General features: G+C 40.5%; 1 protein-coding gene across 4 annotated transcripts; it reads right to left on the minus strand.

The window, feature by feature from the left end:
- Nucleotides 1-6631: 6631 nt before the first annotated feature.
- On the minus strand, nt 6632-14637 carry LOC136304298 (inhibitor of nuclear factor kappa-B kinase subunit beta-like). Of its 4 annotated transcripts, none has more exons than XM_066207936.1 (9): nt 14494-14637; nt 14319-14380; nt 13793-13902; nt 13487-13536; nt 12878-12972; nt 12544-12691; nt 12213-12340; nt 11405-11495; nt 6632-10872 (listed from the first exon to the last, which is right to left on the minus strand). In XM_066207936.1, the coding sequence occupies exons 1-5, from the start codon at nt 14606-14608 to the stop codon at nt 12959-12961; spliced, it is 351 nt and encodes a 116-aa protein (XP_066064033.1). In that variant the 5' UTR covers nt 14609-14637; the 3' UTR covers nt 6632-10872; nt 11405-11495; nt 12213-12340; nt 12544-12691; nt 12878-12958. The 4 variants fall into 4 exon arrangements, 3 of the variants coding, with proteins under 3 accessions (XP_066064033.1, XP_066064032.1, XP_066064034.1); XM_066207935.1 differs by having other exon boundaries at nt 12878-13068; XM_066207937.1 differs by lacking the exon at nt 12878-12972.
- Nucleotides 14638-15419: the final 782 nt, after the last annotated feature.

Genomic DNA, 15419 nt, shown 5'->3' on the forward strand with positions numbered 1-15419 from the left:
TCAACTTTATTGCTCATAACATCCGTTCTTATACTTTTGCCCGAAGCGTTCAGCATACTTGTCAAATTATAATTGGTTAGCATACACTACTCATCTATACTTGATTGGCTATATCAAGCGTGAGAAGGTTCCTCCTCTTGGCATGCTGAAAACTTTGTATACGTGCTTACTGCTATGCTCTATTCACCACAAGTTCTTTTATCTTTGGCCTGTGTCCGTGCTTACTGCTGTCCCAAGGACGGCTTGTCTCAGCAGCGCGTAGGCTGCTAGCACTTGGTATCGGGCCATAAGGCCTCTAATGATCCGTGGCCTTGCACTGCTAACCATTCTTCAACAATTCCCTCTTTTTTATTTTGTGCAACAAACCCAGCATGTCGAGTAGTTACTGTTTCTGCTACACGATACATCATCTGTTGCAAGCAGCAAAAAAAGCAAGGTACAAAAAGGACAAGCAGTAAAATAACAATCACAATATTGATTACATGTTGCAGTAGGGAGGTTATCCAAGGCCCTAGCCCAAAAGATCGTAGCCAATCTGTTAAAGCCAAGCCTGTGTCTTGCTGCAAATGACTAGTGAGTTCTTGCAACTTAGCTATTTGGGTATGAATTGACATGGAGTGATCAGAAAGTTCATACAACACATTTTTGTTTTTGTTTTAGTTTTTTGGGGGCTTTGGGGTTTTTTTTTGCTTGGTTAGTTTCTGAGGTTTTTTGTTTGGTTTGGTTTTGGTTTGGTTGGTTTTTGTTTTGATTATGTTGGTTTTATAAGAAAGAAAAAGCATGCTGTGATAAGACTGTGAGATTTTTTTTTTCCTGGGTTCATTTCTTGCTTTGGGAAGCACTGCCTTTTTAACAATATTTGCAAAAGAGGTTCAGGGATACACTGAAACACACTCTAAAATACTACAGAGATAAGCAGGGATCCACCATCCCTGTGTCCTGGATTCCTATCCCTCATTCCCACTCCTGGAAATGCTTTTGGTAACAATAAAACATGTTGAACTCTTTTTTGTACTTGCTGACACCACTGCTAAATCCCAATAAGAAATAAAAGATTTGCAGCTTGCTTGGATTTACATCCAAAAGAAACAAAAGGCACAAGACTGGGAAAGGGTGAAAAGTCCTCCACAAAAGCAGTCATGCTTTGCAATGTCCAAATGAAGGAAGACACACAGATATTTTCAGGAAGACCAAATGTAGAATGGAAACACTTGGAGATGGGCAAAAATAACAGAAAAGTGAGCAACCTGAAACTCCTGGCATGCCCAGAGACCTCCTGACACCACGCCAGCCTTAAAACAGAGCTACTGCTGCTCACAGAATAACCATTCGAGGGAGGCTATTTTGAATTATTTCACATAATTTCAGTTCCCAAAGGGGCTATAAAGCACTATTGGTAGTCATCTGTACTACAGTCATTGATCTTAACTTTAATTATTATTAATGCAAAAATATTTATGAACCAAAGCTATTCCCTTCCATTTCTCTGTCCCTTTCAAACTGCTAAGAGCTGGATAACTAAGCGAAGGAGTGCCCTCTGGGAAGTCAGCGGTGATTGCCTCATCCCCAAATGGGAAATTGGAAATTCAGAGTAGGGCAAGAAGTTTAACTCCAGCTATTGAACAGCTGCCATAAAAGAAAGAGTTAAGTAGACAAGGGCACTTCTGTGGAGAAGAGGCAGCTGAAGAAAAGGTAAAAACCAGACAGCTGTGAATGCAGGCACTGGACAGAAAGCAATGATTCTTTTTTAGAAGAATATGGAAACATCAAACTAAACCAGCAGAATGAAGACCAGGATTCCTCGCAATGTGCAATGGGGACACTTTTGGACAATCCTATGTCCCAGGTGCACAGTTAGGGACTCTTCCAGAGCCAAAAGACTAGACTGGAAATCTCCTTAACTGGATTTAGCACACGCTTGCAGCTTCATTGTGTTCAGAGGAACACTCACCGTAAAGGTAAAATCCCCAGGAAGCCACACACAGCACACTGTGAACAAGCAATTTCCTCTTAACCCATTTTAGTTCCTTCACCAAGACCCAAAACCAGAAGAATGCCAGCAAAGTGGATTTTTCCCCTGATATACCTAATCTTTCTATCAATTAAATGTATTCCCAAATCTTTTCATGGATGGGTTTTAATTATTACTTCTACCACTTAAAAAAATAGTCTCAATAATTTCCTTAAAAATCGCTGAAGCAAGGCACCGTTCAAATGAAGGATACAATTAAATGGGGCTATTGATAAAAATTTTCTCCATATTCAGAATTTTCTCTGTGATTTACATGCATTAGCAAAAGCAGTATCAACTCTTCCCTGCCAGAGTAGTTGAGCATCTTCCTGCTACTAATTCAGCACACTTATTTCAGCCATTACCCAGGGAATGCAGTGATTAGGCAGCTTTCCAGTAAACAGTCCTTAAAATAGTTCATAAAAATTCCATTTAGAAAAAGGTTGGTTTCCTGCTCGAGAATTTGATAAGATGTTGCAATTACTGCTTAGGGATATATTTCAAGTCCGCCAAGTGAGTTAAATTCCATTTCCACACACACTATCATAGTGTTTGCAGGTTAAAATGCCATAAAGTAGTTCTTACGTACTGATAAGATGCAATTAATTTGGGTGCTGCTTTTTTAGAAACACACGCTTAGAAAATCCTAAAAACTTGCAATGAAAAAAGTGAAAATACCCATAAAACAGGCCACAAAAGGCAGATTCTCAGGTAGAAATCTAGTGGCATTGTCTGAATCACAACTTGCCCAGATAAAAAACTGTTCCTAGTAATGGAGAGAAAACAGCATCACAATCTATATATTCTTTTGACATCCCACCTGAGGTAAGACCCCTAGTTCAAAGGTCCCAGAATAACCAGAAACAGTCAGTTTTACGGGTTACAAGGAAATGAAAGAAATACTCAAATTTTGGCACAGTAATTCCTAAACTTAGAGCATCAGTTTGTTATCCATAAATGGAAAACATTTAGCTTGTTTTAACAACTTCCTAAAACAACCAAGATTCAATTGCAACATTTATTATCTAAAAGTGTTCTGGTCAAAATAAAAATGAAACTCAAAATTATGAACCCTTTTGATGATAATAGCTGATACTTATTAAGCAATTAACTCTTGCTCTCTCCTGTTTTTATTTCCTCAAGAAAGCAACATAAACTAAAACAATGTAATCTCATGTGTTCAGGCTCCATATTTGTTGTTTTGAGAAAAGGCTTTATAACAGCTTCATTGAAGGCTCTTTAAGAAACTAAATCTTTCTGGTTTAATAGAGTGACAAGGTGTATATGAGGGCATCAAATGAAAAGGGAAATGAGCTGTCACAATAAAGTACTACTGAAAGCCTTAGCACAAACTGCATGACAAGCTAAAAGAAAAAGAATTATTTTGTTCCTTTTGCTTTAACCAAAGTCCCAACACTTAGGACCTGCAAACCACTGCCATTTTAGAGTCAATCTGTATTTTAAGTGGATGTAACTAGCCCTAGCAAACGTAGCAAAACTTGAAATGTTCTCAAATTGGTCTTAGCATGTGCACTAATCCATCCACACCACATCAGATGTATCTTGTAGTTGATAATATTTTACATGCTTACAATAATTACTGTAATTCAGAACCTTGACACCCATTTTCCTAAGATAAATCAACGTAACAAAATTTATTCAACCTCCCTTTTCTTCTAAGGGTAAATGCAAAGCAGTTTGAAGCTCACTGTAGGTTGAAATTTTAATCCAAGGGCTGATGGTCTGCAACATGATTACAGTCTTTCCAATGTCAAAAGCTAACAGAGAAGTGGAGTCTATTTCAAATGACTGGCTCTAAACATCTCATAATTACATTAGATAAATTACACTTCACACATAATTACAACAAGTTTTTGCATCATTAGGCACCGGTCTGAAATACTTGGCAGTTTCACAGTGAAACACTATTCCTGTTGATGCATTTGGATGAGGTCCTTACCCTTCTACCATCACAGTCAGGGATCTGCCACTGGCATAAAATTCCAGATGGAAAATGCCAGCAATCCTAACTACTTCACAAAACAACAGGTAAGGAGGCAAATTGATTAATATGCTGTTCTTATCCCCTTTCAACTGACAGAAGTTTTGCATGCTTAAAAAAAACAAACCGGTTTTTCCATGACATCATTTGGCTTGAATACTAATGCTTTTCCTTAATGCAGCTACATGCACATGGATGTACAACTTCTCTTCACACAGAAGCAACGCCCAACTTTACATGTTTTTCTTTACTCTGTTTCCCCTGATTATAATCCTAAGATCCTTTCTGATTTTTATGCCATTTCCCTGTCTTAATTCTTCAGTGTTGTTAAATGAAGTGCCCCTCTCCATTCTGTGAAGATAGAGTGATTTACAGCAGCTGAAAATCAGGGGATTGTCCAGTAATTGCAGCTTTTTTCAGTAAAGTAGTAGTACTGGATTCATTAACAGTGTTTGGATTCATTAACAATTAAAGTTAATTTCACTGAACAACAAGTACAAAGCTGGGTCAAGCTCCCTTGTTAGGCTTTGACACTTCCTTCAGGAAGACTACAATTCAACCCAGGGTTTCATTTTCTGATTGGCTGCTTGTAAAATAGAAGGCATCTTGGAAATGATACTTCTATTTAGGGCTCTTACTATGGACCTTACAGGCACTGTAAATGTGGAGTGGCTTTGTCTTAAACAGCCTAATCCTGCCCATTCCACAGAACAGACATTTGGAGTACAGCGACGATGGGAGCATGAAAACGCAGCATTAACAACTTCTTCATTGCAAAGAGTAAGCACAATCCAAGTCTGGCTATTTCCTTGGTAAGACCATAAGAAATGAGGCAGGGAAAGTGAATGTTTTGGGCTTGCAACCCATTTTCCTTGAGCTGGGACATCTGCTGATTGCAAGGGGTTTCAGTTTGGAACTGAAGGCATGCTATTTACACCGCTGCCATTAGACAGATTCTATCTGACACCCTACTTCAAAATTAAAACAGCAGGCAAGTGGGTAAATAGGAGCAAAAATTGAAATTTTCAGTACTTGCTCACACCTTATTTTCAGATATTTTCCAAAATAGGGAGCAGCACCAGTGAAAAGCACGTTTGCATCAACAGGGCCTGGATGGACTATCCCAGGTGATACAACCACTAACCCACAGATGACGTGAGAGGTTTCACAGCACAGTGTTTAAAATTCAAGCAGCAGAAGCCCTTCCACCAGAATTTCACCCTGCTTTGGGAACAGATCTTCTGTCTGTATCATTAATTTCTTTGTTTTCCAATTGAGTTGCCGTGCAGCAAGTATTGCAGCATCACTAAAGAAACAGAGCTGGAGCACAAAGCAGCTCAGCTGAGTGAACTTGCAGCTCAAACCATCAGAAACACCAAGAACAAAAAAGGCTGGGCCAACTTTCTCAGCAGCCTGCTTGTGGCACTCAGACCTGAAATTACTCACTGCAAGTGTTCTCTCTAGGGTCTGACAGGACTGACATATATTGGAATATATATAACAAAATGATGGGGCAGCTTCAAAGAGTGACTCACAGAAAACCGGTGCTGGAGCACTCAGAATTCATAAGGGACTTTAACCACAGTCACAACCCTCAGTTGTTTGGTTTGCCTCCTTTATTCCTTTACTCTTGGGCTTTTCTTCCAGCTTTCTATCAACTGTGATATAAAACCATACTAATTAATCCAAATAAGCACATGTGCTATGTATTTCTTTCAAGATGGGATAACTACATACTCATCATTCCTGAAAACAAGCCCACAGTAACCAAAACCGGTCAAAGCAACACTGTTATAAATTATAGCCCACAGCCATGGGTGTTCCTTGATGGAAGAAGAAGAAATATCAACCCAACCTCCTGGTCTGCTATGAGAACACTTGTTATAAATCATGTTTTTCCAGTGTTCTATTTCAACTGCATAGATCAGTATCCAATAGAGAGCTCCTTAAGTCACAGACAAACCCACAAAAACTGCTTAAGACCAACATTCCACAAAAACATGACAAAAAAATTCAAAGCAACCTTAGAGTAGAGAAAATGCGGATTTAATAGGAGCTTAACATTAAGAATCCCATCCTCAAAATAATGCAAATTGATTTTAAAGTGGATTTAGGTTTTTAAATATTAAGAGCATAAAATTGAAGAATTAATTGAATTTACTGTCGGTTCAACATTGCTAATGTAAATGATAGATAACTGTATCGGGTCATTCTTGACTAAATGAAGCACTATCTACCAATATTACATGACTAAAGGCTTTAAAAAACTATGTGCATTCAGTCAGTGTCTTAAGCAATGATGAGGCAGAGATACCTTAAGGTGGTAGTAGGGATTTAGACCTCCACAACTTCTGATGTAAAATTTAAATAAGTTAGAATTTGAAAAAGCAAATTAACCTGTACTGCATTTTGCCCACAAAGCTCTTCCTTCCATTTTGATTTACCACTGGTCTCCACTCATTAGATCAAAGCTCACAAAGTATTTTTGAGACCAACCAGCACTTCCAGCCCAATTTAAAAGTCACTGAAGGCAATGAAAATTACTTCTGTCAGCTTCAGTAAGGCCTTCCACAATCTCAGTACTCAGAAGCTACAAGGAGTAGGACTGAGAGGGTCTGACCAACTTTGCTGAGGATATCACTTGGCAATCAAACATCATTGGAAAAAATCAGAGATTATTATTTATATTGCTTCAGCACAGCCACTGCTGTTCTGAGATTACCTGCAGCACAATGGAAAAAGCAAAAAAAAGGATGTGAAAATACATATACCGACACCTGACTTATACACATCAGTATTCACAAATTAAAAGAGCCTGTGATGACTTCTCCAAACTGTCACTGGGGAATGACAAGCAACAGTCATTTCAGCCAAACTGGTACTCACATATCCTCTTGGCTGTGGGAACTCTGGGTCACACCCATTTCTTTTACCATTTTTTCCTGCAATGTAACTGAAAGTGACATTGACATTTGTGCCTTGGAAAAGTTACTGTTATCCTCCTTGTTGACAGGATTATTCTACTGCCTGATGTTTTGTTTATTTTCTAAGCAATTGCCAAGAATACTGTCTGTGCCTGTCATCAGTCTACATGTTGACTGGTATCTACGCATCACACTGGAAGATCAGAATCCTTAAAAGACACTTTCCTTCTCAACTCTTGAAAAGACATTCACAACACCTCCAGTAGAATCTGAAGATGCCAGCTATTAGGAGACAGAATTGACCACAATTTAGTCAAAGTGCACCATCACACCTCCTACTAAGAAGATTTTAAGAACTGGAAGGTCTGTTCTTGTGGGAAATCCGTGGCGGGAGAAATGTGGCACTCAATATGAGTGATCGGCAAATCTCGTTTATTGATAATTCATACAATGCTTTTATAATAACACTAATAAGCTCATGCATATTTCAAAAGTTAAGCTCAGGATTGGTGCTCAGACTAAAAGTCAGCTACGCCTCTTTCTACATTTCTTTGTGGTTACATAGTTTGAGTAAGTTTTTGTTTTACCGTGCTTCTCCCTCATATCTTTCAGCTACAAGGTCTTGTTATCGTATCCCAGCTGTGCTCAAGGACATGCGAAGCTTGCTGCCTTGCTGGTTCTCATGAGAGTGCCTGTGTGCTCAGCAAAGCTCCCTCATGTCTACGTGACCTTTTGCAGCTAGCCAGTTATCAATCACACTCTCCAGACAGAAACTTTCTCCCTCAGAAATGCCCACGATGAAGGAGAAAGGCATGCATGGCATTGTGTTTGTTTCCAGCTGTCATCACTGCATAGCCCTAATCTTGGCATTCAGGTGGCCTGAGACGCTCTGAAGATGGTGTATTTAAACAATTATAATGCAACAGCATTGTTTTCAGTCTTATTCTCATAACTGAAGTCTCCTTTATGTGTTACTGCACACTGGCTTATTTGAGACAAGCAACCAGGTTATCTGGGTGGGTTGGTTTTGTTTTTGGCTTGTTTGGTTTGGTTTTTTTTGTCAGAACCTTAAACTGTAGGTCTCTGGCAAGTCTTGTTCCGTTCTGCAAGCAAAACATGCTTTGTGCAAAAAAAAATAGGAGCAGGAGTCTGCCAGCTCCAGCTAGGAAGTAGTGAGCCTGGGTTCAGGGAAGTATTGGATCTCTTGGTTCATTTTAGGAGATAATGTCAAATCATTGTGGGGAAGGGTTAATCTTAAGAGTTACTAAACAAAGCAAGGCCTGACACACTTGCATCTATTACAAACAGGAATGACAGCACTGAGTTTGGTGGGTCTGTTTATCAGAAGGTTACTAATAAGGTTGAGACATCAGTCAATCTTGCATGGACTGCTGGCAGTAACAACACACGTTTTGGTATTGCTGGAAAGTACCAAATGGATGAGAAGACTTTCGTTGTGGTAAGAATTTTGTTACAGAAATGAGTATTTCAAGCTCCCCTAAATACTGAAAATTTGTAATGAAGCAGTTGCTTGAACTAGTTACTGAGGAAGTATGGTAGATTGCGAACTGTGGCTTCTGTTGTGGTACAAATTTAAACTGGGACCTCACACATCGTACTTGTGAACTTATGGAGGAAAAGAAATCTTAAATATAATTTTGTCCATAGTGAAATAGTCTGACTAGTGTGCTTGGAATAGCATGCTACTGTGCTGAAAAATGTCTTTTAAAAGACAATGAAAGTGTCCTTTTAATTCTTAAATCCATAATGTAAAACCATATTATAATTACAATGGTGGAAGTTTACCTGAGCTTACAGCCTTCTCCTAACAGTAAGTTAACCATTGAAAGTTAGCTGACGTGTGTGTTTTAAGACCAAGAACTGAAGTAGCAAGCATTTATGTTTCAAAACAACAATTAGTTCCAGGACCACTGAACCAAAATTGAAAATGAGAAATACTGTTGTTAAGAGCTCAAAACTTAGTAATGCAAAAAGGGGATTGCATATTCATGTATTTCTTGCTCATTAGAAGAAAAAAGAAAATCACTCCTGAGTGATGTGAACAAGACAGGCTCTGAGGGACTGCAGTAAGTAGCTCTTTAAAAGATATAAAGACATAATAGACGAGGCAGTGAAAAACAGCATGGCATTCTCTGAAGGCAGAATTCGCACCATTTGCTTAAGCTGAAAACTCCCGAGAAAAGGAAAAGATTGGAACATGCTTCTAAGAGAGGTTGGTCTCCAAGTAGCTCAAGAGTGTTAATGCATAGGCCACCTTCTCAGGGGACTGAGATTCTTCTGTATGAATACTTACACAGTTTATAAATACTGTGATTTTTTTTTTATAGGCTAAAGTGAACAATGCCAGCCTCATTGGAATTGGTTACACTCATGCCCTTCGACCTGGTACGCAGTTCTCACTGGTAGCAGCAAATGGTGTTAAGTACTACACTATGGTTTAATTCACTGTCATCTTAAGAACAGACTAGATGAACAAAGGAGCTAGAAGTCTACGCAGACTCAGAGAACTAAAGGATGTCTATGTATGCAAGTTCCTGTGGCAACTAAGCCACATTAGTGAGGTCAAGGACCTGAGGAAGAGCACTGTACTGGGATGTCAGTGCATGATGGTTCTCGTGACTTGCTTTTGTAGGTGTAAAGCTGACCCTCTCAGGCTTGATTGATGGCAAGAATTTCAGTGCTGGAGGTCACAAAATTGGGCTGGGATTTGAGCTGGAAGCCTAACACAGCTTTAAGTAAAACAACTGGTGGTGCTCTGGAAGATGAAGGAAAAGTGTACCCGGTGCATTTCAGCCTTAATATTACTCGGAAATTTGAAGAAGTGTGAACTTTCTACTCTGCCCAAGAATGACTTTAACCCACTGCTGAAGTCCAGAGTGTGCCAGCACAACAAAGGAAGACACTTGAAGGCATGCATGGAAGTTGTGATGTTTGTGCCACATTTCAGTTTCCTGTATTTTAAATCTGTTCCAAAAAAACCAAAAGAAAATCCAACCTCTCCCTATTATTGTATTGCATTTTGCATGTCCTATACTTCACAGCCTTTTATAAAAGGAGGTCTCTGTGTTGTAGTGGAAATTTGGGGTTAGAACAGAATGAAATAAATTGGTCACAGTCAGAACACAAGGTTGGTGTGTGTTGACTCTCACCAAGGTTCCATCCAGCTGGGTTTTTTGGTCTTTTTTTCATCTTTTCATGCAACTTTAAGCATGGTTAATAGATAATCTGCAAATGCTTTGTTACACGATACCTGTACACTGAAGATTTCCTTCTTTGGTTTCCAGGCTAACATTCTTACACCTCTCACGTTTTAGAGACCTGCACAGTGAAAGCAGTTTTTTCCATTATAGTGTTATTGAGCGCATCAAAAAGAGCAAACCAAAAGTTTACATGTTTTAGATAATTTCGTTCCCATACAGGAAACAAGTATTAGGTAAGTACAACCATTACACTTAAAGAAAAAAAGTGCAAATCAGCAAAGTTAAGCAATTAAGTTCACAGTTCATTAGGAAGGTGACATCTACCAGTGACTGGGTATACTTTGTCCATTGTTCATTAGAAAGCCTAAAATGCAGCAAAACAGCCACAGGCGATGCCCAAGGGAAGACGTATCAGGACAGAGATCTGCTGTCTTAAGGCACAATTAAGAACATTCTCCAAGCAGTTAGAACAGGCATTCCCTAATGTATCTTTGTGAAAGTGTCTGAGAAGTGGATACTAAAAGCTAAGCCATATGTATCACATAAGCAGTTGGTGACAGTAGAAGGCAGCTGATATTCCCTTCTCAGAGGCAGCAGCTTTTCACAGTTGGCTTCCCAAAGCAGCATGGCTTCAGAGGCAACCAGAGTGATTCTACATCTGGGTTTGTTCTGGATTGTTTGTTTCTTCTACCTGAAGCTGCAGCCAGCTCCAGTCTAGAGGCAAAAGAATAAATGAAATTCAACACCAGGCTACAGTTGAGCTTTTTCTAAAATAAAGGTAAAGTGTGTTAAGAGGTATAAAAAATTTACTGGGAACAAGTTGGTCAATTTCATGATGAGCCACGTGACTGCTGTCAAGGAAACAACCTACTTGCACTCTCCAGTATTTTACTCTCTCTTCAATATTCTGCATTGTTAAATTAAGGATCCCTGACACCCGCTCATCCCAAATTTGTGTGCAGTTTTGCAGTAGTTTTGTACAACAGCCAAGTGCTTTGCCCCATCCTTTACTGTTTAGCGCAGCAAGTTCCCAGCATGTGGCTCCCAGTTTTGGCAAGCAGAATATGTCAGGCGCAGATTATGAGGGAACCGGTGCTTCCTATCTCTGTGCATCTCCTACTCTCCCCCCTGGCCATGAGTAAAATGCAGATTTCATTTAGCTGTGTTAGTGGTGGCAAAGTTGCACATTCAGAACTTCGAAGCCAGGCACTTCCTTAGTCCATTTACAGAAGAGTGAATACATTACCAAGAAACTCTGCTCTTGATCCTTCATTGTGTCATGCATCACATTTTCTAGTTGGCTACAAAGTTCCCGAGATTCCAGCAGCAGCTCCTCACTGAAAGGGGCAATTATTACACTATTAATTTCTGTGGCAGTTTAAAGAGATGCTGCCTCTATCATTAAGAAATACTTCTGGCAGATACGCTGCAGAACACTGAAGTTAGTCAGGACATAGGCTTGTAATTCATACTGCAACTTGAAAAGTTGGTGGCAGCCCCTGATTTACCAAATGGGGGAAAGGAAATGTATTCCAAGATGGAATTGGGTTCTTATTAGGTGGAAACACTGCTGCTAGAGGAAAAGCTGAGAAGCCTATAAACTTAAGGATGGGGCAACAGGCAAAAAAACAAACCAAGGTCTTTCATTCCAAGTGGTAACCCAGTTCAATTAAGCAAGCCGGAACTACGCATGCAGCAGTCTCAATGACACAGCTCAGCTACTGTGACCTTACATGACAATACTTCATCAGTTCTTGCTGGCAGTGTACTTCCAAGTGAGCCCAACCATCTCAGATTAAAGGAAGAAAACCAAAAAACCACTTTTGTTACTGAGGCTGGGGGAAGTGAAGCCATGCATGATACCCAGTTTTCATACGGAAGATCTGAAAGCCCCAGCAAGTCTTAACTACCAAGTAAACTAAGGCTGCTGACAATGCAAGCTGAACACAAAGCGTAAAATATGAGAAACCCTGTGTGCCATTATTTCACAAAGCAGGAAGCCTAGCTTTGTAGTGGTGGCATTAGCAGCCGAAGAACTCCAGACTTTGCCTCACCTTTTTCTTACAGATTCTGATAAATTGAATGTTCCAGAAGGGACTTGCAGCAGCAGTTGACCTGAGCTACCAAGACGGGATGTGTTCACGCTCTCTGGACTGCCAGTAACAGGACCACGCACTTTACTCTGAAGAAAACACAGAATATTCAGAGTGTAATTGTTCCCACTAGTTTTCAGCAGCCGGGAATATGAGACAACCTGGAACTTGGCTTTCATACTGATTCAAAAGAAAGAAAAGAACCATAGGATACACTCAATTTACTATTGTTTCAGTAGCCTGTGCTACAAACCATATTCTCAGGTTAAAGGGGAGTTCTTATTTTACTTACACAAGCAATTTTCAGCAAGTTCCACAGTTCCTTCTGTCATTTCTCCTGAAGCCTAACAACTGTTTCCTCATCTTCACTCATCAGATTCATCACTTTCTCCACTCTGGGGAACAATTCCAATGCCTTCTGTTTTCAAACTACAGTTTTACTATTAAAAAAATAAAAACTAATCAGATCACACATGGGCCACTGCAGTAGGAGAACAGTTCTGAAGTTAATTATTTTCTGTTAACACTGCAAGATCTCAAGAGTCATATGCAATGAGTTTTAAACCTTCTCTTGCTGGAAGAGAAAATACCTTCTCTCAACTCTGAATAAAATGTACAAAGCTCACCTGAGCTGAGCATAAATGACTCAAACTTTTTTTTCAGAGGTCTGGATTGCCTGTAGAAGCAGTCGTACTATTTCCTGGCTGTCACCGCCTGTCCTCTGATCCGGAATGAGAGCCAATATTACACAGAAAGGTCGGTTTATAGGACAGAGTGAGAAGATTCTTAGCGGCTCATTTCCACTACTGCTTTAATCCTGAAACAGCCAAAGTTCAGGATATGCGAGTTTGAGTGGGATGAATTACACTGAATTTTAGCCACCTTCTTCAAAATTTAAAGAACTTGAAAAGGAGAGTTGGGACTGTATCAAAGGAACAGTTGTGTCTTTCATCCTTTCTACCCAGAAAGGTTGTTTGTTGCTTATGGCAACAGCCTGCTCTGAGAAGAGCTCCAGAGGAGTTTCGAGAACAGCTCACAAAGCACCAAGAAAGGAAGGCTGGCCTAGTGTGAAACTGACTCCCTGACTTCCCTCTCGAGAAAAGGCAATCCAGGAGAGCCCATGTGCTGCTAGTGTCTGGGCAGGCCTAGAAGTCAGATAGTTTTCTCAATGATCGTTACTACATCTCCAAAGTTACACACAAAGCAAGCTGACCTTGAGCTAAAGCGTCTTTTACCTCTTGGCTTCTCTCTGAGTCTTCGGTACAGCTCTCTGGCTTGTTCTTCTCTAGAAGAAAAAAGCAGGAAAGAAAAGGATTTCCAAAGAACCAAAACATGGAACAAATAGTTTGAGAACTCAAATCTTTTCTATACCTGTCTGCCATTTCAGAACAATGACAGATGAGTCAAAAAACATCTTTAGTGTTAAAGTGCTCCCAGTCCCCCACAATTTGGGTGGAAGAAACAGCCCTTTCACTGTCCTCTAGTGAGTAAGCTTAGCCAGAAACACTCCTGCATCTGAAGCTCAAGGTAGTTCAACTCACAAATCCTCCAGTGTTCCTCCTTGTTTACGACCTAGCGGGCTTCTCTGCAGGTCCACGATGTCTGTCTGCAGGGCCATCATCCTCTTCACTACCTGCTCCACATCATCTTCCTGAAAGCAGGGTAGAACATAAGCAACACAACAGTCTCATACCTAGAGACACTACCACTCACACTCACATTGGTTCTTCCTTTCTCATTCTTATTTCTAAACAAACCAACAAGATGCAAACAGCAGCCTTGGCCAAAGACAAACGAGTCGTTTCAATTCAAGGAAATTCCAAGACGTTTCTGGGGCTTCGCCAAGATCTCCCATTTCCCCCTAAGCCTTACAACAGAATGAGCTTCATGTAGTACTAATAATGGACAAAAATTGTGCCACACAAACCAAGGCAATGTGAAATCTGACATCAGGGCAGATACAAGGGGCTTCTATTTAAGGCAGGGACAATGAAGCTAAAGGGGGAGGAGGGGAGAGATAACAAAAACAAACCTCTTTATGACTAGCAGTTAGATTTAGAAACATACCCACCCACAAAGTTCCACAGCTTGCTCCATCTCTTTCCAGGCAAACAGCAGCTTCTCAGAAGCTACAGGAATCAAAGAAGGGTGACTGGCTTTCTCAGGTTCACAGAGAAGGAGGCAGGTGTTTTTGTGAGGAGAAGAGTCATGAAAAGACCCGTTTGCCAGATGCTATACTCACTAACTCCAAACTCAATCTGCTCTTTATACTTTTCCAGGTCAATTTGGATGCTTGTTTTAAAGAAGTCCAGCTTTGCTTCCAGCTGCTGAGAAAGGGAGGCCATAGAATTCTTCATCTTCCAGAGGGCACTATTGTAACGCAACAGATTCATCCTGCAAGGACAAGAAGGTCCTATTAGCCTCTGAAAGTAGAAATCCACCAGGCTTTCATTTACATCCAAAACAGATACTTGAGATAGCGCTGAGGACAAATGCAGTTGTGCCAAAGGGCTAACTCTCCACTTTTCATGAATTGCATACAGCTCCAATCACAGGCTTCCCCATTCCAACAGGGTCCCATTTCTGTCTTCCCTTCCACCAGCGCACAAAGACAGAGATAAGTACTGTGGAGAAACGGCCACCGTACATGGCTGCTCGCTGCCCCTGCTGAAGCCGATTACAGTCCTCTTTCAGCATCCGCATCGTCTGCCAGATCTGACCCCACACTTCCCGCAACTGGAAAAAGTGGAGATTCTTCTTTGGATCCTGAACTGAAAACAGAGGAGGTGGGAGAAAGGGAAATGTACATATCAGCGTGAAGCAGGAATACTGTGTTATCACAAACCAGACCAAAACATTGCTCCTTTGAGGGGCATGTTACTGCCTGCAAAGCCTAGAGCTGGATAACCCCTGTGCAGCTCCCCTAGCATGTCAAAATCAAACACCTCCCTTTTTTAGTTATTCTGATAAACTGAATGAATGACAGTCCATTTTACTGCTTCTTCAGTCCCAATACGCAAAAGCTCCCTCTACTCTTTGTGCATGATACAGACCACAAAACACAGACGCCCCTCTCAACACTGACCCCGGCCCGCCCTTCATATTCATGCCAGAGGAGTCCTTACGGATGCAGCCAACACTTTCTGGATGAGGACGCAAGGCCACCTG

Source organism: Chamaea fasciata, unplaced genomic scaffold (genome assembly GCF_029207755.1).
Source record: "Chamaea fasciata isolate MVZ Bird 193981 ecotype frontalis unplaced genomic scaffold, bChaFas1.0.hap1 SCAF_68, whole genome shotgun sequence".
Classification (NCBI taxonomy): Eukaryota; Metazoa; Chordata; class Aves; order Passeriformes; family Sylviidae; genus Chamaea; species Chamaea fasciata.

What these genes read in the sequence shown, in the direction of transcription:
- LOC136304298 (XM_066207936.1), bottom strand. Translation starts at nt 14,608, where the DNA reads ATGAAGAATTCTATGGCCTCCCTTTCTCAGCAGCTGGAAGCAAAGCTG. An exon ending in GCAGATTGAGTTTGGAGTTA is followed by an intron (nt 14,381 to 14,493) that starts GTGAGTATAGCA and finishes TGATTCCTGTAG; the next exon opens with CTTCTGAGAAGCTGCTGTTT. An exon ending in CTGTGGAACTTTGTGGGTGG is followed by an intron (nt 13,903 to 14,318) that starts GTATGTTTCTAA and finishes CCCTGCTTTCAG; the next exon opens with GAAGATGATGTGGAGCAGGT.